At 41.9% G+C, this 25,860-nt stretch overlaps 1 protein-coding gene across 1 annotated transcript; it reads left to right on the top strand.

The window, feature by feature from the left end:
- Positions 1–9,435: 9,435 nt before the first annotated feature.
- On the top strand, positions 9,436–24,148 carry LOC121444309 (protein FAM104A-like). The gene is made up of 3 exons (XM_041646129.1): positions 9,436–9,455; positions 11,988–12,087; positions 23,861–24,148. The coding sequence occupies exons 1-3, from the start codon at positions 9,436–9,438 to the stop codon at positions 24,092–24,094; spliced, it is 354 nt and encodes a 117-aa protein (XP_041502063.1). The 3' UTR covers positions 24,095–24,148.
- The last annotated feature ends 1,712 nt before the right edge of the window (positions 24,149–25,860 follow it).

Consider the following 25,860-nt stretch of genomic DNA (forward strand, 5'->3'; position numbering starts at 1 on the left):
ATAAAGACAATAAAGAAAACACAATCCAAGGGAATTATAGAAACAAAAATCATGAGAAAATGATCAGGAACTACAAACACAAGAATAAACAACAGAATACAAGAGATGGAAGAAAGAATCTCAACCACTGAACATACACTAGAGGAAATAGACTCATCAGTTAAAGAAAACATTAAATCTAACAAAAGCTTAACCCCAAATATCCAGGAAAATAAACACCATGAAAAGGCAAAATCTAAGAATAATAGGTATAGAAGAAGAAATTGAAGTTCAACTCAAAAGCACAGAAAATATATTTAACAAAATCATAGAAGAAAACTTTGCCAGCCTAAAGAAAGATATGCCTATGAAGATACAAGAAGCTTACAGAACACCAAATAGACTGGATCCAAAAAAGTCATTTTACCATATAATAATCAAAACACCAAACATACAGAGTAAAGAAAGAATATTAAGAGCTGCAAAAAAAGGCCAAGTAACATATAAAGGTAGACCTATCAGAATTACACCTGATTTCTCATTGGATACAATGAAAGCCAGAAGGTTGTGGTCAAGTGTTATGCAGACATTAAGAGACAATGGATGCCAGCTCAGACTACTATACCCATCCAAACTTTCAATCACCATAGAAGGAAAAAAACAAGATATTCCATGACAAAACTAGATTTCACCAATACCTAGCCACAAACCCAGCACTACACAAAATACTAGAAGGAAAACTGCAACCCAAGGAAATTGGCTACACAAACAAAAACACAGACAACTGGTGGTCTTATAGCAGCAAATCCCAAAGAAGGGAAAATGCACAAATTATAATCACCAGCAATGGAAACTAAATTAACAGAAGATAGCAATCACTGGTCATTATTATCCCGTAATGTAAATAAACTCAACTCACCTATAAAAAGGCACAGACTAACAGACTGGATACAAAAACAGAATCCATTTTCTTCTGGATACAAGAAAAACATCTCAACCTCAAAGACTGTAGTATTAGGAGCTGCAGGGCTGCGTCCCCAGCACCCCGGCCGCCTGGCTAGCTCATGACCCGAAATAACAACACACAAACTGTATTCTTTTAAACACTGCTTGGCCCATTATATCTAGCCTCTTCTCAGTTAACTCTCGCACCTGGACTAGCCCATTTCTAATAATCTGTGTAGCCCACGAGGTGGCTTATCAGGGAGATTCTAGCCTACGTCCATCCTGGGTCGGAGCTTCATCGCTAGTGTCTGCCTCAGAGAGCAGAGCTATCGCGTCTGCCAGGGAGAGGGGAGCATGGCGTCTCTGCTCCAGAGAGCAGAGCTGTCGAGTCTGAGCTCACTTCCTCTTCTTCCCAGCATTCTGTTCTGTTTACTCCAACTACCTATGCTCTAACCTATGAGGGCCAGCCAAGCAGTTTCTTTATTTTTTAACCAATGACCTTTCTCCATCAAAAGACAGACATCATCTCAGAGTAAAAGGTTGGGAAAAATATTCTAATGAAATGGACCTAAGAAACAAGTATTTGTAGCTATACTAATATCTAACAAAATAGATTTCAACCTAAAATCAATCAAAAGAAACAAAGAAGGTAATTTCATATTAGTCACAGGAAAAATCCATCAAGAGAAAATCTCAATACTGAACATCTATGCCCCAAATACAAAGGCACCTTCATATGTAAAAGAAACACTTTTAAAGCTTAAATCATACATTAAACCCCACACAGTAATAGTGGGAGACTTCAACACTACCCTCTCACCACTAGATAGGTCAGTCAGACAAATAATGAACAAAGAAAGAAGAGAACTAACAGATGTTATGATTCAAATGGACTTAACGGACATCTATAGAATATTCCATCCAAACAGAAAAGAATATACTTTCGTCTCAGCACCTCATGGAATCTTCTCAAAAATTGACCACATACTCGGTAACAAAACAAACCTCGACAAATAAAAAATTGGAATGACCCAAAGTACCTTATCAGTTCACCACTGTTTAAAACTAGAAGTCACCAGCAATACTAATTCCAAAAAACCAATAAACACATGGAAATTAAACAATGTTCACCTGAATCATCAATGGGTCAAGGAAGAAATGAAGAAAGAAATTAAAGACTTCCTAAAATTCAATGAAAATGACCACACAACATACCAAAATTTATGGGACACAATGAAAACAGCATTAAGAGGAATGTTCATACCACTAAAAGCATATATAAAGAAGATGAAAAAAATCCCACAGTAGTAAATTAACAGAACATATGAAAAATTTAGAACAAAAAGAAGCCAACTCATCTAAGAGAACTAGATGGCAGGAAATCATCAAAATGAGAGCTGAAAGCAACAAAATAGAAACAAAGAAAACAATAAAAAGAATCAATGAGGCAAAGAGTTGGTTCTTTGAGGAAATCAACAAAATAGACAAACCTTTATTCAAACTAACAAAAAGACAGAGAAAGAATATCAAAATTAATAAAAGCAGAAATGAATGGGGGGGCATAACAAGAGACAGGGAGGAAATACAGAGGATCATCAGGTCATATTTTGAAAACATGTACTCCACAAAATTGGAAAACTTAAAAGAAATGAACAATTTTCTGAATAAATATCACTTACCAAAATTAAATCAAGACCAGATAAACAAATTAAACAGACGTATAGCTGGTGAAGAAATAGAAATAGTCACCAAAAGTCTCCCAACCAAAAATAGCCCAGGACCAGACAGTTTCAGCTCAAAATTCTACAAGATTTTCAAAGAACTTGGTGTAGGAGGGTCTTCTATGTGTTGCTTTCATTGTTGAATAAAGAAAACTGCCTTGGCCTTTTGATAGGGCAGCCCCTAGGTGGGCAGAGTAGACATAACAGAATGCTGGAAAGAAGGGAAGTGTGGCAGACGCCATGCTTCTCCTGCCCAATATGGACGTTGGCTAGACGCATGCCGGTAAGCCATGACCTGGTGGTGAACACAGATTGATAGAAATGGGTTAATCAAGATGTCAAAGTTAGCCAATAAGAGGCTAGAGCTAATGGGCAAAGCAGTAATCTAATTAATACAATTTCCATGTGGTTATTTCGGGGGTTAAACTAGCTGGGCAGCTGGGATTAAAAGCAGGCCTGCCTAGTGGACAGGAGCCAGCCGGGACACAGCCTGCTGCTCTCCTTACTACAAGAACTAATACCAATATTCCTCAAATTGTCCCACACAATAGAAACAGAGGGAGCATTGCCAAACTCTTTTTATGAGTCTAAAATTACCCTGATACCCAAACCACAGAAAGACATTACTAAGAAAAAGAATTACAGACCAATCTTACTCATGAACATTGAAAAATACTGGCAAATCAAATCCAAGAACACATCAGAACCATCATCTACAATGATTAAGCCGGCTTCATCCCACAGATGCAGGGATGGTTCAATAAATGAAAATCTGTCAATGTAATCCACCATATAAACAAGCTGAAAAATAAATACCACATGATCATCTCATTAGATGCCAAAAAAAGCATTTGACAAAATACAACATCCCTTCATGATGAAGGTGTTGGAGAGAGCAGGGATACAAGGAACATACCTAAACATAATTAAGGCAATATACAGCAAGCCAACAGAAAACATCAGATTAAATGGAGAAAAATTTCCAGCAATTCCACTGAAATAAGGAACAAAGCAAGGTTTTCCACTCTCTTCATATCTATTCAATATAGTTCTTGAGGTCCTAGTTAGAGCATCAAAACACCAAAAGGAGATCAAGAGGATACAAAGCAGAAAAGAAGTCAAACTCTCACTGTTTGCTGATGATATAATAGTGTACATAAGCAATCCCAAAAATTCTACCAAGGAACTTCTACGACTCATAAACACTTTTCAATAATGTAGCAAGATACCAGATTAACTAAAAAAATTAGTAGCCTTGCCAGGCGGTGGTGGCGCACACCTTTAATCCCAGCACTCGGGAGGCAGAGGCAGGCAGATCTCTGTGAGTTCGAGGCCAGCCTGGTCTACAAGAGCTAGTGCCAGGACAGGCTCCAAAGCTACAGAGAAACCCTGTCTCAAAAAACCAAAAAAAAAAAAAAATAGTAGCCTTCCTATATACAGATGATAAAAGGCCTGAGAAAGAAATCAAAGATACAACACCCTTCACAATAGCCACAAATAGCCTAAAATATCTTGGAGTAACTTTAACCAAACAAGTGGAATACGTGAATGATAGCAACTTTAAATCTTTGAAGAAAGAAATTGAAGAAGACACCAGAAAGTGGAAAGATCTCTCATCTGGGTAGGCAGAATTAACATAGTAAAAATGGCAGTCTTGCCAAAAGCAATGTACAGATTCAATGCAATGCCCATCAAAATCCCAGCAAAATTCTTCACAGACCTCGAAAGAACAGTACTCAACTTTATATGGAAAAGCAAAAAACCCAGGATAGCAAAAACAATCACGTACAATAAAAGAACTTCTGGAGGTATCACAATCCCTGACTTCAAACTCTACTACAGAGCTACAATACTGAAAACAGCTTGGGATATTGGCATAAAAACAGACAGGAGGAACAATGGAACCAAATCGAAGACCTGGATATTAATCCACACTCCTTCAAATACCTGATTTTTGACAAAGAAGCAAAACATATCAAATGGAAAAAAGAAAGCATATTTAACAAATGGTGCTGGCATAACTGGATATTAATACATAGAAGAATGAAAATAGACCCATATCTATCACCATGCACAAAACTCAAGTCCAAATGGATCAAAGACCTCAACATAAAGCCAGCCACACTGAACCTTATAGAAGAGAAAGTGGGAAGTACACTTGAAAGCATTGGCACAGGAGATCACTTCCTAAATATAACCCCAGCAGCGCAGACACTGAGAGAAACAGTAAATGGGATCTCCTGAAACTGAAAAGCTTCTGTAAAGCAAAGGACATGGTTGGTCAACAAGACAAAATGACAGCCTACAGGATGGGAAAAGTCCTTCACTAACCCCACATCAGACAGAGGTCTGATCTCCAAAATATATAAAGGCACTCCCACAGCACTTGTAAGAATGGCCAAGATCAAAAACACTGATGACAACTTATGCTGGAGAGGTTGTGGGGGAAAGGGAACACTTCTGCATTGCTGGTGGGAATGCAAGCTGGTACGACCCCTTTGGATGTCAGTGTGGCAATTTCATAGAAAATTAGTAAACAATCTTCCTCAAGACCCAGTAAACCTCTTTTGGGTATATATCCAAAGGATGCTCAACCGTTCTACAAGGACATGTGCTCAACTATATTCATAGCAGCATTGTTTGTCATAGCCAGAACCTGGAAACAACCTAAATGCTCCTCGACTGAAGAATGGATAAGGAAAACGTGGTACATTTACACAATGAAGTACTACACAGCAGAAAAAATAATGACATCTTGAATTTTACATGAAAATGGATGGAGCTAGAAAACATTATTTTGAATGAGGCAACCCAGACACAGAAAGACAATTATCACCTGTACTCACTCATAAGTGGTTTTTAAACATGTAAAGAAAGCCAACCTAAAAACCACAATCCTAGAAAACATAGACAATAATGAGGACCCTAAGAAAGACATACATCGATCTAATCTACATGTGAAGTAGAAAAAAAGAAATTTTCAGTTGAGAAGCCAGAACAATGTATACATTTTAAGAAAAACAAACAGGTGCCAACCAGAAACAATGAAAAATAGGACACACTATCACGTGTGTGTTTAAACTTGCAATGATATCCTAAATTCGGCAGAGAGAAAATACTGTCATGCTTGGAGGTGTCTACATGGAACAAATGAATACTGCTGTATTTGCTTTGTTTCTAGTGCAGAAAAGTACAAAAGAAAACATTTTAGTTTGGTTATTTTAGCTTTGTGCGATATTTTACTCAGCATAGTACTTCGTTCTCATTGTCACCCAAAGTCTTATGTATTGTGGATGCCTGCCCCTTTACTTGCTCATGAGGCTCCAACTGTTATAAGAAATTGTATGGTCTTAATAGTGCTGTGGAAATGCACATTATTTTTCTTAAGTATGCGATATGGATTCACTAAAGCAGGTATTCTTAAAACATGTGTCAACACAACTAACCTTTGGTTCAAGGTCTTCTATACATGCCTAAGAATACACTTTTTTTCTTTATAAGATAGCATGAGTTCACCATTTGTTTCTATCTGGAAGAGTTGATGGCAACATTACAGGTCTGCACTAGATTTCAGAGAATCTCTTTATTGCAAGTAAAATCTGATGTCAAAGTAACAATGAATTACTTTTGCAGTACTCAAAGAAATAATATTTCCCACAGTGGACACACCATGCCTTGTAACATCTTTCTTCTTGTCAGTCGATGGTTTCTCTGCTCTATGAGATTCCCCTTGGCTGCTGAGTCTAGGAATGTAGAGGCAAATCAAAGGTTTTGTAAAATTGATACATGTATGATGAATATATGGTCATATGTGTCATATACATCACACACCTATAACTTGCACACACAAATAACAAGAGGCTATATATAAACATAGATTATGATAAAGCCTTGTGCAATGCCAGTTGTGTACATTTGTTCTTATTACTGTGACTCTTTCCAGAGAGAGTTTACTGCAAACATTAGTCCATGAGAATTTTGGAAACCATTTTCACCTGTGCTCAGAGGTAGCATTGCAAGCTTGCTAGCTAGTTTAAGGACACATGTCTGGAAAACAGATAAACATGCACATTCCTGTAATGCCAAAACGGAACCCTCCAAGACAACTGTTTCCTTCAGTTGACTCCACTGAAACTTCCTAGCATAGGAGAAGTCTTTATAAGTGCGCACATAAAATCCCAACATTTGAAAGCACAGTGCTGTAAACAGCAAGACACTCACGGTCTTTGGTACAAGCTGGTATACAGTTATTTGATCATCTTTTTGGCCTTGACCTTGGAGTCAGTCCTTGCCTTGACATTCATGTACTACATTGAGAGTACAAAGTTGCGGACAGAAAGAAGTGCCTGACAGAACACCTTTCTTTGCCTGTTTAAAACACTAGTATGTTTGTCCATAAACTGTGAAAATGTACTCAAAATATTTCAGAGAGAATTTATGGCTATGCAAACTTCCCAGTCAAAGCACATGCAGACATGTTTACTTCCTGTTGAAATAGACACAGATGTCAATTTAAGGCACGTGGTAAAAGTCCCATCACTGACCATTGAGTAGCATCTGAAAACCCATCATTTGTGAAAGTTCGTGTCTGGCCTTCCAAAAGAAAATGCCTCTGAGTTCAATATTAAAGCTTGCTTTGGCAGATAGATTCCATATCAGGCAGCCCTTTAGGAAAATGCCAGCAGAGAGGGTGAAAGCTCTAGTTGGGTATATGATGTCACCACCACTAACTAGATTCATTTGCTTCCAAAAGTGGTCGATTGGGTCTCATACCCCCAATCCTGCATTTACTAGTTGGTGTCTTCTGTTGAACTTTCTGGAATGTCCAAGGCAGAGGTAAGAAGCTGAGAGGCAGAGGGACCCTTTGCTCCTCAGGGGCCTCTACAGGTCTCAGGTACACAGGAGGTCACCCTATCCACACCAGCTCCCTGATAATAGGCCTTTTCTTCCCTGCCTGTGTGTCCCATGGCAGGCCTTCCCACCTCCTCCTTGCTTGCAATGAAGACTAAGGACTCTGTCCTCTGGGACCTTTTAGGAACCTCCGGACTTAGGGAGTGCTTCAAAAGGATATACTGACACCTTGCCCTAAACCTTCCCCTGTCACACTCCCTGCCACAGCTTGAGAGGGCACTCACAATGACTTTAAGGCCTTTCTTCTGTGGTCATGAAACCTACTGCCAGACCCACCCACAAGCCATCTGAATCTCAAAAGTCTCACTGTTAAAGTGGGTGATCTTTAGGATTTCAGTTTGAATGTTTAAGAGAATGTTTGTTTGCTTGTTTTATTTCTGAGTATTTGTTGTTTTGAGACAGGGTCTCATTATGTAGCTTTGGCTGTCCTGAAACTCGCTCTGTAGATCATGCTGGCCTCAAACTCACAGAAATCTACCTGCCTCTGTCTCCTGGGTGCTGGGTGTACCAGCATACCTGGCTTCAGTGTGAATCTTTATATGTGCACTAAGCCTTCATTGTCACCCTGCCTTCTGGGAAGTTTTGGTGTGGTCTAAAGCCTTGTCCAGTGCCATAGAACAAAATCATCCCTGCCTGATTTCTACAGCACCTCTCTGCTTGCATTAATCTGTTATCTAATGGGGAAAAACAGATCAGTAAGGAGACACAGTGGTTACTGAATTTCCCATTGCTCTTTAGATGTCCTTTCACACCTCGGATCACTTTTAGACCTACTTTACCCCACTTATTGTCTTCTGTTAAAATGTCTGCCCTTTTGTGCTACCATCCCACACCAATTACTTTAAGAGAATTGTGTTTAAAATGCCAAGTAGTGCTTGTCCTTCTGTGACAGATTACAGGGACCTGCCTCTTCCTCCAGCCCTGGGATATTAAGCCCCATTTATCAATGTTCAATAATTTTAAGTGTTCTTAAATGTTGGAACTGTTAGTGCGATTCCTTACCTCTACTGTAAATCTCCTTTGAATGTTCTCTATATGTGATTCAGACACTCAAGACCAGACTCTGTTACAGGCCGTCTGTCTGCTTGTGCCTGTCAGCCTTACGCCATTCCCTTTTAGAAGCCTACTAAAATGCCTTGGTTGTACCCTGCTGGCTTGAAACAGTGCACAGATGCCGTGAGCAGCCTGCAATGCAGAAACATATGTACGCCAGCCCCAGTTCCAGAAGGTGCTCTACCTGCCAGGGTATTTGCAAATAGCTTTAAGAGGTTTTTGTCAGGTTTTGCATTTTGGCATTGCATCCCGGGGTATATACCTAAGAAGGCTCTACAGCCATTTTACCCAGGTCAGAGGGCAACACTTGCCCTGGTGGTCCAGCGGGATGGCTGCTGTTGGTGCAGTTCACAACATTCCATTAGCATGAAGGGTTGTGAAGTCACTGATGCAAAGACATTTGCTGCACCCCCATTCCTGCTGTATGAGCTGGCAGCTTGCTTCTCTTTCTGGGTCAGCTTGCCCTCTGCTGTTGTAATGTTAGGTCCATTAGAAGAACATCCCTTGTGGTCTGTTCTTGCCAGTTTGGGGTCTAGGGTTTTGTTTTTTTCGTGACACCCTGGGCTAAGCTGGTAGTTTAAAGAGGAGATGGCACCTGAGACAGCAGCTCATGGAGCAGCATCTGCTGTCCCTTCAGAGGCAGCAGCCCTTGTTGTAGCACCAGTGACAGCAAGGGGCAGTGGAAGAGTTCTTGGACCACACAGGCTGAGGCAGAAATGATGGGGAACAGGAGGAGAGGATGAGACAAGGAACCACAGAAAGTCAGAGGAGGCAGAGCACTGGTGCTGAAGAAAGACAGAAGACAGTGAGGATCCAGGGATGGAAAATGGTGGAATCTACCTCCCTGTAAGTGTTTGAGGAGTCTGGAGGGGCCAAAGGTCTTGGCATTCTAGGTCTTGCACTTGTGACAATAGCCCCTGTCGGGGGACAAGGGTCCCAACACTGTAGACCCTAGAACCTGGATGTTAGGATCAAGGACCTGAGCATTCTAAGGAAGAAACGTAAAACTTGGGAGTGTTCCCTACTTCTGCTCCACCCTGCTGATGGAAATCAGGGATTGAAAAGGCTCAAATGTCCCACAGATACTGGGCTTTAAATCCTTAAGGAATAAGTCTCCAGCAAAAGTGTTGGCAGCCAAGAGTCTCCGGATTATTAAGCATTAAAAAGAATTTTAATTCTTTATTCTATTATTCTGTTTAATGGAAACAATATTAAACTTCCCCCTAACACTTCTTCTCTCAACAGTCACAGGAAAGTCACCGTTTGAAGTAGATGGCAATTATTATCAGAACCTCTAATGGTCAATGTTACTTGGATGCCCCCAAACCCGCAGAACGGGTCATCTAAAGCATGAATCTGTCCATTCCAAGTCTCAGGGACCATCAGGGAGGAAGGGAAGGAACAATTGTAAAAGTCAGGAGTGGTGGATGTTTGTCAGGAAATTCCATTTGCGGGACATGATAGCACTGTTGCCACATGAATTCCATGGCAGTTGTGCCCACATACACAACACAAACACAAGATCAAACCAGGAAAAGCTTAGCATGGATTAGGAATCAGTTCATGAATTTACAAAAATCTCTTAGCAAGTGATGGTTATTGGGGAAGAACCCAGCTTTGTAAGGGATTTGGCTCCTGAGAAGTGACCCATGCACCAATAGACATTCTTAAAGCCCTGCACATACAGGAAGCATTACAAGGTCTTAGGAGGACGTTAAACAGTACATGTAGTTGGTAGGTAAATATGGCAGGAGGGGAAGAACAGAAATTTTCTGATGGGATTGATCCAAACAAATTCTATACACGTATGAAATTATTGAATGATAAAAGTGGCTAAATGACCTTGGCACCAGCCTAATGATGTGTTTTCAATCAGATTCCCTGTGGAATCAGGAAAAAAGAAGCTACAAAGAGTTGTCTTCCAGCCACCACACATAAACTATAACATGTATCTCCACACAGACACACAGAAAAATAAATAAATGTAATTTCAATTTCTTAAAAATATATTGAACAACACACTAATTTAGGAATATATTCTTGTGTTTGGGGATTGGGGACATCATTACTTCTCAGGAAAACTTACGCTTGGAGAATTTAACAGATTTCAAAATTCTTTCATTTCGACATGTGGCTAAAACTATGTAAAATGGGTCTGCTTTGCACAAACACCTGAGGAAAGACACACAGGCTAAGTATTTTTCTTTTTACAAAATAACATTATATACAAATCTCCTGAATAACTTTATCCATATAGTATCTGTATCATGATGATATTATTTGATTTAGACATGTGATATTTCATTTTTTCACTTTCAGAATTATTTCTCCATTAAAGAAATTCTATACATTAAATGTCAAGTGCAATATCTTGGGTATTGCCCTGATGCAATTAATTTTCCTCTTTAACTTATTATAAGGAGATAAGTCAGGAAACATTTGCAAAAGTCACTGGCAATAGATCCAGCCAGGTATGTGTGTTAACACTTCTTTGTCTGGGCATACCCTCTGCTTGCAATATGCAGCTTCATTTTTGTAGATAATTTGATTGAAAACTGTTTAAAGTAAGTACGGTATCTGATCATGAAGAATTCTCTCAGACAGTAAAGCAACATTAAAAAGTAGGCAAAAAACAAGTGAACTCAGACAAATATATGTCTAAAATCCTACCAACTATCTTTAATATAATAAGTGATCAAGATGATCTCTATAATAGCATAGGAAGAATATTCAAGAATAATACTGTCAAATATCACAAACTAATTATTTGTGGAAAGAGGGCATGGGGGAAGATATAAGGAAATGAAGCATGAAAACACTTTTAGACAGTTTCAGGGAAGTCATCAGCCAGAGTGTCATGGTGGCAGTCAAGTCAACTAGCTACAGTGACATCATACTTGATGTTATAGCAACAGGAATGATCTGACAGTACACAGGACATGTCTGTTTCTAGCCATAGGCAAAGAAAGCTCACATATCTTGAGTTGCCCTATGGCAGGGCTTAAAATCATCTAACTTGGAGTGATTATTTCAGAGAATGAAGAAAATGAGCTTGCTCAGGTAGAGTGCTAATGTTTGACCATAAAATTCTTTATGTTTTTGGTCACAAGCAGTGGTTCAAATTAAGATTCTGATTTAGGGAACTTGAACTTGGGTTTCAGGCACACCTAGGATTCCTAGGATTCCTGTTTGACATGTTTGCTCCACTGCCTAGTGCCATCTACCTGCAGATTCTGAATCCATCTGAGCAGCTCTGATTGTTCTAATCCTAGACAAGGCCGCAGATTTGGGTATTGGCACAGGGCTGAAAGTTAAGCACCCAAAAGATCAATCCTGAATGACAACAGGTTTTCCCCTCCCTCTGAAAACTATTTTCAGGAAAAGGAAAAGAGATGACAATGAGGAGGACAACCAAGATGACCCTCATTCAAAGAAGAATAAGAAGGACCAGGCCTTCCAGGACCCTCACGCTATAGAGGTAGGAGCGATGGCCACACAGCTTCCCCATTTGACTCATTGCCCACTCTGTGGCATTCATTTCCATCTCCACGTTGGCAAGAGAATCCTCCCAGACACACTCATGAAAGTCTTCTCCATGGCTGCATTGATTTTTTTTGTTGATTTTTTTTAAATTTATTTATTTATTAAGGATTTCTGCCTCCTCCCCGCCACCGCCTCCCATTTCCCTCCCCCTCCCCCAATCAAGTCCCTCTCCCTCATCAGCTCGAAGAGCAATCAGGGTTCCCTGACCTGTGGGAAGTCCAAGGACTGCCCACCTCCGTCCAGGTTTAGTAAGGTGAGCATCCAAACTGCCTAGGCTCCCCCAAAGCCAGTACGTGCAGTTGGATCAAAAACCCATTGCCATTGTTCTTGAGTTCTCAGTAGTCCTCATTGTCCGCTATGTTCAGCAAGTCCAGTTTTATTCCAGGATGCATTGATTTTGAGGCAGAGCAGGATTTTAAGTATTGACACAAACATAGCTTTACCGTGCAGCAGGACAGAGACAGGACCCACAGAGATATTTTCCCAAGCCCAGCCAGGAGGAATGGGGTTCCAGAAATTCCCTCACCTTGCAAATAGGGAGGGAGAATTGAACCCCACCTACTATGGTTAGGAAAGACATAAACTTGAAGAACAGAGTGGCGGGCTACTAGCTCCAATGCTCTTCTTGCTTTCTCCCTGAAAAAACAAAAAGCAAAGTGGAGTTGTGTGGAGGGACGTGGGAGAGCTTTAGGGATGCTTATGTCAAAGAGCTAGCATTACAACTTCCACAGTCTTAACTTTAACAGCCAGTAAGGGGTAACACAACATGGTTTGAATGGAAGCATAAGAGAGGAGGGAGCATTGTAAAGGTTTTCTGGGCAGCTCTCATCAGGCAATGAGTAAGTATGGCTGACTTTTACCTTTCTCAAGCAAGAGATGAAAGGCTTGTCAAAGCATGCCATTTCTCTGGGACAGACACAGGTAGGTTTTGGATAAAATGTACCTAGATCTACCTGAGTCAAGCAAGTAGAGTTCTTGACCCATTGACGTTTCTGTTGCATATGGTCACCTAAATGTGAACACTGCCTTTGTTCCCAAGGTTAGCATCTCTAGATGTCTGCATGTAAATCTGCTCCCTGATTCTAAGGTATGAGATACGGTAGTGCAGACATAATGACGAAAGCGTCTGTACATGTCTGTCTTTCTGATACAGAACAATGACTTCACAGTGTTCTACGAGTGAGTAAAACAAGAAATGGAGACTCAAGGAGAGCATGTGGATTAATAGCGCAGGTACCAGGCCTTTACTCTGCTAACGATCACATGGGACCTGATGCTCACATTCTAATAAAACAGCAGACATACAAATGAGAAAAGTGCATTTTGGGCCTCACACCTACTTAGGTTAGGCTTCTGTGCACCCTTCACATGCCCAAATCGGGACTATAGCTCTTTGTGACAGCAGTGTTGTAGGCAGGTTAAGGGAAGCTGTCTGCTGGAATGTTTGGTAATTGGTTATATTTCTTCTGGTGCTAGCATTTTGTGGGCTGTGGTAGTTGGTTTACCTGTCAGCCTGACAGGACTTGCAAGCACCTGAGAGGGAGATGTCTTTTTAGTACTCTTTTGTATTCTTTGAAATTTCATGGTCATTTTCACCTGCACAGTATGATATTTCTTCTTCATCCTCACCTCCAGTCTCTCCCTGCAACTCCTGGATGTAGATGCCCCATCTGTGGCTGAGCACTCACTGTTGCTCAAGGCCAGCCCTTCCAAACATAACGTGTCTCTGCACTGATGACTACTCATTGCAACTAGAAGCTTCTCAAACCAGTGTTGAGAGCAGTGGAGACCTAGGCAAGCAAACATGAATATTTAGAAGGCAGTTTAACAACATGATCATTTAGCAGAACGACAGTAAGTCCTCCCCCCAGAATTTTGAAGGAAGTATCAGTTCACTAATTGTACGTTTTGACAATGTTTAAAGCACGAGGTATACCCTTATTCATATGGAACAGGCTTCAGATTCAATCAGGACAAGAATTGGTTAGGTGCAGGAACAGAACTGCAGTCATTACACGAGTGGGCTCATCATGCCTTGCAAGCCAGTATTGTATCGTTCTGGGTCCAGCAATGGGTAAGATCACTTACATCCTTTCCCTCATGACAGCCATCATAACACCTTCTGGGTACTGTGAACAGTAGCCAGCTGGGAGATTTCCAGGTGAGTTCAAGACTGACTTCCCTACAACCTGTAACAAAAGTGTATAGTATCTCAGCCACAGGTGCCTATTGGCTTGTTCTGTTGGGCAACTGATAGCAGTGGCAATTGCCTTTACAGTTTGGTCACCTCTGAGGCCTGCTGGACAATAAGGAGGTAATCTGTGTGCAGGGCTGAGATTTTTACGAATGATCTATGGTTTCAGGGATTAACATTGTTCACCCACAAGCAGTATCCTTGTTAAAAATAGCGTGTATGGGGGCTTAAGAGATGGCTTAGTCGTTAAGAGCACTGTCTGTTTTTTCCAGGAGACAAGTGTTCAATTCCTAGCACCACATGGCAGCTCACACCTGCCTGTAACTCCAGTTCCAAGGCATCTGATGCATTCACACAGATGTAGTTACCACTACTACTTTATTTTTTTTATTTTTTATTTCTATTGCTTTATAAATAATACCATTCAAACTTTCCACTTCCTCCCATCCTCCCATTTCTCTCCCTCTACTGCACTCACCCTCCTTCCTTCACCTTCAGTCCTAAGAGACAGCACTGTGGGAAGTCCAAGGCCCTCCACCCTCTATCCACACCTAAGAAGGTGTGCATCCAAACAGGCTAGGATCTCAAACATCCAATACATGCAGTAGAGACAAATCCCAGTGCCATTATCATTGGCTTCTCAGTAAGCCTCCATTGTGAGACACATTCAGAGAGTCCAGTTTGATCACAGTCCAGCTGGCTTTGGTGAGCTCCCATTAGATCAGGCACACTGTTTCAGTGGGTGGACCAACCCTTCGCAGTCCTGACTTCCTTGCTCATCTTCTCCCTCCTTCTGCTCTTCAACTAGACCTTTGCAGCTCAGTCCAGCTCCGATGTGGATTTCTGTCTGTCTCCATCCATTGCTGGAAGAAGGTTCTATGCTGATATTCAAGATAATCATCAGTACGACTAAGGGACAAGGCCAGTTCAGGCACCCTCTTCTCTACTGCCCAAGGACCTAGCTTGGGACATCCCTGTGGATGCCTGGGAACACAGTCTTCCTTATGCTGTCTATTTACACAGACATACATGGAGGCAAAACTCCAAAGAATATAGGATAACACAGACAAACCTGCAGGCAAAACACCAATGTACATAGGATGAACGAAACATTGAAAATTGCATGTACGCTATGAGCGTGGTTGAGCACATGTCCTTGTGGTGCCTCGTTTATCATCTAGTGCATTTCACAAAGCTTCTTCATACACCCCGAGTTTTCCTTAGCTGTCCACATCCTGTCTGTCCACTCCCTTCCCCTATTCTCACTTCACTTCTCCACCCACAGTCTGCCCCTCACATTCTCTCATATCATGTCTTCCACCACCTCCTTTTACTTATTGTTCTCGGGGTCTAAGGTCATCGGTCCTCATGTAGCATCTTTCTGGTTAACCCTTACAACAATTCCTCCTTTTCCCATTCCCATTATTCCACAAGATGCTTGAGCTCTACTGACACCATGATTTCTGTTCTCCACTTTGGTGTTACCAGTATTCTGCTCTTTTCTGTCCTTTGTACAATCTTCTCCAAACTCAAGGTTGTGTTTCTAGTTTCTTGGGTCCCAAATGGACTCCAAGATAAGCACACAAAGCAAAATAGTCAAAGCTAGGACCCACATAGGAGGGAAAAATGTCGTATTTGTCCTTTTGGAGGTGGGGTGACCTTACTCAGTATAATTTGTTTCCGGTTCAATTCATTGACTTTCAAATAGTCTTATTGAGGAATGATTTAAATCAGGTTAAGGTATGTCTGTGAAGTTATCTTAATTGTTAGTGAATGCAGTAAGCTCCAACCCATTGTGAGTGGTGTCACTCCCTGGGCTAAGCATCTAGAATGTATATGTGAAGTTGAAAGCCAGCTGTAAGCAAGAGATCAAGCAAGAAGGATATCTGTGTTTATTCTCTGTCTGTTCTTGACTGTAGGTGAACTGTAGAAATCAAGTTCCTGCATTGATTTCCCACAATAGGGGATGAATCCCCGGATCTGTAAGCCAAAGCAAACTTTCATTCCTGAGTGCTTTTGGTCAGGGTGTTTTATCACAGCAACAGAAATGAAATAGGGGCCCATGTACCTCAGTCTTGACTCCCTTGTACAATGTGGAAGACAGGACTTCGTGAGGGAGACATGAGAGGGCTCTGAGTCTTTCACTGAGGTGAAGAAATGTCCTTAGTTGTGCTGTGAAACTTAAGCAAAGGGGGTGCCTTCTGAAGTGATCTTAGAAGATACATTCATTGGAAGGGTGTGTATAGGGGTGACGGATCCATCCTAAAGTGGCCTTATAGCTTGTGGACATTTTAAGAACCCTTGACCATGGAGCATGGCAAAGTATGGGGAGCATTCTCATATGCAAGTTCACCTTAGACTCTGGAGTTTTTGATTGATGATAAGCATGCGTTCTACAGATGAGGCTTCCTAGTCATCTTTGTTTGCCTTGTTCAAACTCCACTCACTCCTTTCACACCGATGAGGCCATATGACTTGTATCAGAGGTGGAATTTTTCAGTTACAATGCGGATTAGAACTCAAGATATGGCCCAATTTTACCTTCTGGTCTTCAGATTGCCTGAATTAGGCTCCTTCCCTGCACACAGAATTTCCCATATGATGCCATTCATTTCCTTGTTCATTTGCAAAGCGGAAGTAATCCAACAGTCTTCTTTCTTGGGTGACTTCTGACTCAAGAGTGTGCAGTGTTTGGTGGGATCAGTAGAGCAGGGTCTGCCCTTGTAAATGTGAGGAGCTTTTGGGAGTTCATAGTCTAAAGTCTTCAGTGGGCTTTTTAGGGCTTGTCAGTTTTGGTTAGTAAACAACATCATGTAATTCCTGGGGTGCAATGGGTATTAAGGGTGAATTTCATTACACTGTTGGGGATTCAAAAACGAGTATCTCTGAGGTATATAGGAACAGAATTGAATGGAAAACCAGAGTTGAAGATCAAAAAATAGTGAATTCACTTGCTTTTTACCTTAGGAAGCATTATCCAGTTCTATAGCATGCATATTCCTGAATTTCCATTCAGTATTTGGGGTGATACTTCAGGATAACTTTCTTCCTTATCACTTCTGTTTCCATTTCCCCAGGATTTGTGTCACTACCAATGAAGGCTCTCTCTCCACCCCTGGAGACTTGCCATACTTCTTCCAGGTGCTGCCTTCCTCCTCACCTTTGATTCAAAGCTGCTGTCTGCATTCCAACCACCTCCTGTTTACCAGTTCCTTTCCTAAAGCTGCCCACTGCACCTTACTGTCTGCAGCTGCCCCTTCCTTTGCCTTAGCTTACACTAGAACTCAATCTGGGGAGCATGCTAAGCTCAAACGTGGGAATATAGAAATTGTCAGGTGATGTCTGCAGTGGTCCGGACGTCTCTCTCTCTCTCTCTCTCTCTCTCTCTCTCTCTCTCTCTCTCTCTCTCTCTCTCTGTGTGTGTGTGTGTGTGTGTGTGTGTGTGTGTATGTATGTGCACTGTTCTCAGCAACTGTCTCCCCTTCACTCTCTGGGTGTCACCGGACATTGCTTTGTGTTTCTGTCAATATCACCAAGACCTGTGTGGCCTGTTTCTGGATACTTAAAAAACTTTGTGGGTGTCCTCTGTCATATTTGTCCTCCCTTCCCATCAATCCATGTGAGCATCTGTCTGTGCAGCTCCATAGAGTTCTTAGCGAGATACCCAAGGTCTCCACATGTTCCTGCCATGTCTGCTCCTGCACATTTCATGGCTGGAGATTCCCCTAGGGACTACAAACCCACATCTTATCAGCATCTGTCTGTCCTCCAAATCATCCTCACCAGTCTTGAGCTCTGTTTCTCCCCAGTGTTTACACTCCATCTGTGAGGATTCCTCCCACACTGCTCTGCCTAGAGCAGGTGGCTTTCATCTTCCAGTCATTTTTTTTTATGATTATAATATGCTTACCTCCTTTCAACCTTCCCTTTGTCCCTGAAAACCCTTTCATATACTGCTCGTTTTTGCTCAGTATCAAAGTTTGGTGTTTATTTTCTTCCATTGAATTCACACATGCATGCATGCACACACACACACACACACACACACACACACACACACACACACACACACACAGTGTGTGTGTCGGGGGGGAGAGAGAGAGAGAATCAAAAATACAACCTAATCAGTCCCTATAATATTATCTTTCTGACTGTCTTCTCGAGTGTGTTGAAATAAGGAGCGGCGGGCTGCGTCCCCGGCACCCGGCCGCCCCCACGGCTAGCTTTACCCGAAATAATTACACGGAAACTGTATTCTTTTAAACACCGCTTGGCCCATTTCTATCTAGCCTCTTCTAGGCTAGCTCTCGCACCTGGACTAGCCCATTTCTAATAATCTGCTGTAGCCCATGAGCTGGCTTACCAGGAATGATCTTAACCTGCATCTGTCTGGAGTGTGAGAATCATGGCGACTCACTGACTCAGCTTCTTTCTCCCAGCCTTCTGTTCTGTTTACTCCACCCACCTAAGGGTGGGCCTATCAAATGGGCCTAGCAGTTTCTTTATTGCTTAACCAATGAAATCAACAGATTGATATATGACACTCCCACATCACGAGTGGGCATTTGGTACTGGATAATCAAATTGTGGGCTTTTTTTTCCCTCCTGCTATCAGTGTCCCTTTGTTGCCTAAAGGTTTGTTTTCATTTTTGTTTTTCGTAGCAGTGAGGTGTACGGGTATTTCCTGGCCACTTTGGCATGTCTTTGGTGAGACCATGAGTGTAGCTTCTGACATTCCTAGGAGACACTGGCTCACAGGAAACTTCATGATCCTCTGTTTCACGCAATTTGTCTTTCCCTCTTCCACTCTCTTCCTTGTGTCTGTTGGTACTGGGCTCCATGGTGCTGCATTTTCATTAGTTGTAGCTTTCTTCAATGGTCTCTGTCTGTTAGAAGAAGACGTTTCCATCATGCTGCATGAGGACTACACTTCTATCTGGATATAAGGCTAGATATTTGCAGTGTAGTCAGGGATTATGTTGTCTTCTTAAAGGGGCAGTTACTGCTTCTGGAGACTGCTATACTATATCTACCCCTAGGTGTCCTGTATTAGGTATGCTTTCCCTCCTCCTGAGCAGGACTGAAGATTGAGAATTTGTAGGTCACCACTAGTGCATATGCCACTACCACACCCTTAAGGTTATCTTACCATGCTGGTTGTTGTGGTTCACAGGCATTATGGCTGGGTAGGACTGCTGGCTGCTTCCCTCTTTTGGAAGTTTGTCCCCATGAAGTACAGAGCTCATGAAAGAGACTTTCAGGTCATTTCCAGCTCAGGGGCCTCTGGGGACAAGATGAGATTCCCGTTCTAGTAGTAAATCCACAAGCATGTGTTTGGAGAAATTGGGCATTGCAAAGGCCTGTGTATATCCAGCATTCTCCCCAAGTGCAGCCCAGTTGAGTAGGCTTCTGAGATACCTGGTAAATAAGAAACCCCCACAGGCAATTCTCTGCCCTGTCCTCAAACAGAACTGTACCAGATCTTTGCTGACCACACTGCTTCCTTGACTCTGAGGAAAACATTCAGATTTTATTAAGGTCTTCAACAAAGTATAACCTTGCCTTTGCCCATGTGTCTAGGCCACATCATTGTTTAGAACCTTTGGATACTTTAAATGGTGAAATTTTCTTCCCCAGTTTCTTCTGAAATATTCTTTTATTTTATGGAGTGTGTCGACCTGCAGGGGTGGGCCCAAAACAAGTGCTCTAGTGTGTTGAGAGTGCAGAGAAACATGCTTGGGCTTTGTGTGGCTGGAGAGATGGGTCATCAGTTGGGATGAGTAGCTTCTCTCTCAGAATTTGGACATCCATATTGGGTTTTTTTTATCCACCTGTAACTTCAGTTGAAGAGCATGAATTCCACTCTTGTGAGTTGCACAGATACCCAAGTACTCCTGGTGCACATAGACTACACCCAGGGACATATAAATCAATCCATCTCTTTTGTTCTCTTGTTTGTTTTCAAGACAGGGTTTCACTGTGTGGATCTCAGTGTGTAGACCAGGTTGGCATCAGATTCACAGATGCCTCTCATTTCCATCTGCTTGGATTAAAGATATGTGCCACCCTCCCAGCAAATAAATCTTCTACTTTTTTCCGTAATGGATTGTTGTTTGTACATGGGTGGGCATTCTGAAAATACTTTTCTGGGAGCAGTCAGAACATGCTAAGGGTCATTCATGTGTCAATTAAATTTTGGAGATCTTGAAATATTTCAGGCATTCCATGTTCTGAGAAATTAACTCACTCTGAAACTGAATTATAGGAAGGTGTAACTATCTCTGCTAGGAATGCTGTTTGGGCTGTCAAAAGGGCAAGCCGATCACACAATAGACAAATTCCCCATTGGTCCTGCATTATAAACATTTCCAAATAAAAAAATTTACCTCAAGGCCATTCTCACAGCAAGAACATTACAAAGTCCAGGCTTTGTATGTGGGAGGATGGTTGATTTGATGAATAGCCATTGTGGATGGTGGAAGACCTGCCTAGGGAGCTGAAGGTAGTCTGTCTTTGCCACTTGGTAGCATAAGAGCACTCTTCCCAAGGTCTCTTTTCTAGCATTGCAGTTTATTTCTCTAATCTTTGTTTTGAAGCCAGGAGGATCTAAACCTCATAATAGTTTTCATTGCATTGTGGTAGCACTCTGTTTTTCAGTTACTGACAAAGTGAATCTTTGTTTTGCCTATGAATCACTTGATGTAGATTAGATGGAAAGTGAAGATATCACAAAAGTAGAAGCAATGGTTTCCCATCTCAAACTGTACGAGCATGTGGTGGTTTGAGTAAGAATAGCCCCAATGGACTCATATATTTATGTGCTCAATCTTCAGTCCTAAATCCACTTGGGAAGGATTAGGAGGTATGTCACTATATGGGTGGGCTTTGAGGTTTCAAGCCCCATGACATGCCCATCCTACCTCTCTTTCTGTCTCTGTCCTTCCCTTTCTCCTTTTCTTCTTTTCTCCCTTCCTCCCTTCCTCCTTCCCTCTTTCCCTCCCTCCCTTCCTCTCTCCTGGTTGTATGTCAAGCTCTCTCAGAACTTGTTCCAGCACTGTGTCTACCCTACTGCTGCCATGTAGCCCCCATGGTGGTCTTGGTCGCTGACTGACCTCTGAAGCTTTGCATTTCACTTTTGTAAGTTGCCTTGGTCATGGTTTCATCACAACAATGGAAAAATCTAAGACAACATGAGAATTTTTCCAACCAATACGTAATGTTGACATTTATTAACTACACTTTAAGTTTTTCAAAGGATTTGGGAAATATAGTCATCCCATAAGCAATCAAGAATATCATTCCTTTTTTAGGAAAAGCACAACTGATATTGTCTGAAGACTATGAATAGATGATGTATTGTTTATATTAGTTGAATTTCCTTCTCCATTCTCTTTTTTTAATTAATTAATTTATTTATTAAAGATTTCTGCCTCCTCCCTGCCACCTCTTTTTCACTCTTACTTTGTTTTTGTGTGTTTGCCTGTTCATCTGTCTGGGTTTTTGTTTTGGAAGCTTCTTGATAGATATCTGGGGCTGTCCTGGAGCTCCTATGTAGCCCAGACTGTCCTCTAGATCCTCCTTCTTCACCCTCAGAAGTCCTGGTATTACAGGTATGTGCTCATCTGACCTGGCAGTTACTTCCCTTATAAAAACTCTTTACTGGTTTTTGGTTGTTAATATCCCAGATGCTTAAGTTGTACAATGAGCATTACTGTAATAGTGATGCCACTACACAACTGAAGTAAAAATTTTATACACCAGCTAGAAATTAGAAACCGAGAGGTTTCCTGTGAGTTTTCACAGGCAGGGTCTCAGGTAACTAAGGTAAACCACAACTTGCCCATGTTACTATAGATCATCATAGCCTTAGCATTCTAATCCTCCACAGTCCTCCTGGTTCTACAGAAGTACTGCTCAGCACATGTAATGCTGAACTGGGCTCAAACCCAGTGCATTCTGTGTGCTAGGCAAGCTCTCCACTGTTGTCACCATATCCCCAGAGCCCCTCGGTGTAATATATCCAGCCTTTTTATGATACTATCATCTTCCTGACACAGAGTGCAAAGTAAAATGCTTCCATTTGTGATGATTACCCTGCTTTCCATTAAAAAAAAAACACATGAAACAACCAAGAAAGGAAATCTACCTCACAGAAACCAGAGTGTGTACTGGGTGTTTTTATCCAAAGTGATCCATTGCCTGGGTTTGCGTGTTTATAAAGAAACCACATAGTAAAATTGCTACATCTAAATTTTTAGATTAGAGGCCTTATAAGGAGCATACTTTCTTTGGATTCCTCTTGACCTCTTTCACAAGCGTAGCACCAAAGTCCATTGGTAGCTATTTGATGGTTATTCACCCACAGATGCATCTGACTTCTGTGTCTCTGATGTACAGTCTTTGAGTGCATGAATCTCATTGCATAAATACTCATTGGATACCTGTAGGTGATGTAGTGGCTGAGCAGTTCCACATGACCAGAGAATGATGGCACATGTTGTTTTCTGTCATTATTACAGCTATCATCAGGAAAGATGACCTTATAGACATAGGATACCAATAGTATTCAACATTTCTGATCACATAGGGGTCAGTGTGATCATCTCCTCTTCCTTTGATAGTCTTAAGATTAGAGGCAAAAATTTCATGAGTGTGTGTTCCTATACCCAAGGAGATGAAGCCCAAGGTCCCATGCATGTGAGAAAAGCACTCTACCACTGAGTTGTATCCCTCATTTACAGAACCCCAGAATATGGCTCTTTGGGTGGGATCCCACATGATATCACCAATATGACAGAGTGCAGCTACATCAGGAAAGACAATATTGAGATCACCCTTACCATATGCAAACTACACTAAAACCACTATTGGGGACCAGTCTGTGTTAATCATCAGAAATGCTGGCTGATGGCTTACAGTTCTCATTAACAAATATCAAAATCATTTCAAAGTATGAGTGGAACCTTGCTTGTATTGTCATAAGGCGTGCACATATGTCCACTCTCGGGGATAGGCATGGAAAGATCCTGTTATTGGTATGTATACACATGTGCACATGTGCATGTCTGTGTAAGTAGAGCTTTCCCCGTCATTTCATTGCCACATTGGGACTTGGGCTTGCATTCCATTTTAATCCTTTATCCCTATCACATTATGCAACATTGATTGCTGCTTTGTCCTGGCTGTTGGGAGCTTACTTCCCTGGTTCAGGTAATTAAAATGCATGGTGCCATAGGGTCAGAGGATATATGAAGGGTTTTGGAGGTTTCAAACAGACATTCCCAAAGTCTTGCCTTTGGGTTGTAAAACATCTCTTTCCTGTTCTGTCAAATGGGTGCCATTAACCCCAGTTTGTGTGATAGCGCTGCTGTCAGGAGGGAAGGAGCTACCCAAGTGTTTGCACTTCATAGACTGTGGAGCCTTTTGTAAAGCGTGAAGCCAGTATTCTTCAAGCTGAACAGGAAATGATGACAGTATCATAATAGCCATCCTCCTTCTGTCTTTCTCCTTCCAGTCATCAAGCAGTGCTAATGAAAGAAACCACAGCAGCATCAATATCCCAGTACGAGGAAGTGTACCAGAAAGCAGCTTAAACCAGAACATTGCTGAACTATACTCCACTATCCCCGAGTTCTCACACGAGGACTATGCACTGTGCCAAGGCCAAGGTCCTTACTCCCACATTAACCAGATCTTGAAGGAGGCCCATTTCTACAGCCTACAGCAGAGAGGACAGTCACCGACGTGATGACCTGGGTGCTCCTCCTCCCTTGTTTATAAAAAGCAATGACATTCCCACAAAGCAGTCTTGGCTTTTGTCTGTATTTTCAGTAAGAGTCAATGGGCATTTGTACTCTTGCTGTTTTGCTCCACCGCTACGATTTCAGAGGGTCATTCGTGACAGTTTGATATGTTTTCTGTCAAGTCTGGTGTCCAATTCATGTTTAAATAGCAGCATGAGGATTTCTCCTGATACTGAATGGCTTGTTTATCCCATTCAAGTTGGGTTCCAAGTCACTCATTTAGGGTCTCCAGGTTAAATGTCCTTGTACAATGGGACCCCTCCTTCTGAGAAGCTAAGGCCCATAAAAGAATGTGTACTTCCCCTTAAAACATGAAAGAACAAACAACAGCAGCAAATAAGCCAACACCATAGCGGTAATGAGCATTGATTAGAGGGAGAATGGGGCTTGTTCTCATTCTGAAATGATTGGCAGGGCAGCTCCTCAGAAGGGAGATTTTCTACCTATCATGGTGCAAATGCCAGCCTCTGCAGTTGTGAACGTGAAGCCTGGCTCTGGTAAATGCACTCCACATTCCGAGTGAGAAGACTTCTTCCCTTAATGCCCCTTTGTGTGCCCGTCAGACTTTGTGGAGAGCACTTGTAATTCTGTCAGAGATTAAGTGCAAACTCTAGATATGAACGGCTTCTGTATTGTTTCTTACAGTTCCATCCATGATGTGTAATGTTGATAAAGTCTAAGCTACTGCACACAATATCTGACTAAAGAGCTGTTGAAAAGCTGGGTGGGATGATTGTTCCTTGTATAAAACGTCTTTCACGCGGATGAGGGCATCTCACACCATCAATATCAGTGCAGTTGTTTGGGGCAGGGTGGGCCAGTGGAACAGTGCCTGCTCAGCCTATGGCAGACCCCAGGAATGGTAAAACCATCAGCACAATTAATGCGGCTTATGATGAGTGAACTGAGGTGCCATTACAAGAAACAGACAATGCCATTTAGTGATGGACCTGTCCCCATGAATAGTCATATCAACAGCCAACCAGCCTGTTCAGGGACTCCCTTCCTTAATGCCCTTGTTTTCTCAATGATCAGGTCAGTGATCAAGGAACCAGAAGGCATCAATTCCATCTGCCCTGTAGCTGTGAGGGTTACATAGTTTTCACATTTACAGAGGAGAGGCTTGGTCTATTTGCTACACAAGCTCTCTATGAAGGGAACCACATGCCACACAAAGGACTTGTGTTATGGCTAATGTTTCCCAAGTGGGAGAAGCAAGTCTTCAGGAGAGGATGTTAGTGTTCTTGGCTGTGGACAGTGAATAGACACTCGGATAACAATTTCTCTTTAAGAGTGAGGCACAAAAGCCAAATAATAAAGCGCAGAAAGAACCTGCATTCTGAAACTGCATGCATGCAGCACAATTCAGGAGCACCTAAGGAGAGCAGTGCAGGGTGAGATCTATGGAGGGCTGCCCACCTGGGTTTGAACCACTATCAGTCATGCAGGCGAGATACCTTGGGGGAAGGTGCTTGTCAACTAGCTTAACAATCTGGGTACCATCCCTTGCAGTCCCGTGATGGAAAAAGAACAGACTCCAGGAAGTAGTCCTCTGCCCTCTTGAAAAACTCTCTCATTTCACATTTGACCAGAGCTGGGCCAGAACCCTATGTATAACAGGCTTGCCTGGAACACAAGCAGGTCAGTTTGCTTCTGCCTCCTGTTTGCTAGGTTGGATTGCTTGTGCCATCACGTCTGGCCTTTCTTAAAC

The sequence above is a fragment of the Microtus oregoni genome, unplaced genomic scaffold (assembly GCF_018167655.1).
Source record: "Microtus oregoni isolate MIOR12 unplaced genomic scaffold, Mior012 000121F_000, whole genome shotgun sequence".
Classification (NCBI taxonomy): Eukaryota; Metazoa; Chordata; class Mammalia; order Rodentia; family Cricetidae; genus Microtus; species Microtus oregoni.

Bases quoted from the DNA above. Each gene is read 5' to 3' on its own strand.
- LOC121444309 (XM_041646129.1), top strand. From the start codon at position 9,436: ATGGTGGAATCTACCTCCCT. The intron at 9,456-11,987 runs GTAAGTGTTTGA...AACTATTTTCAG, and splicing joins ATGGTGGAATCTACCTCCCT to GAAAAGGAAAAGAGATGACA. The intron at 12,088-23,860 runs GTAGGAGCGATG...TTCTCCTTCCAG, and splicing joins AGGACCCTCACGCTATAGAG to TCATCAAGCAGTGCTAATGA.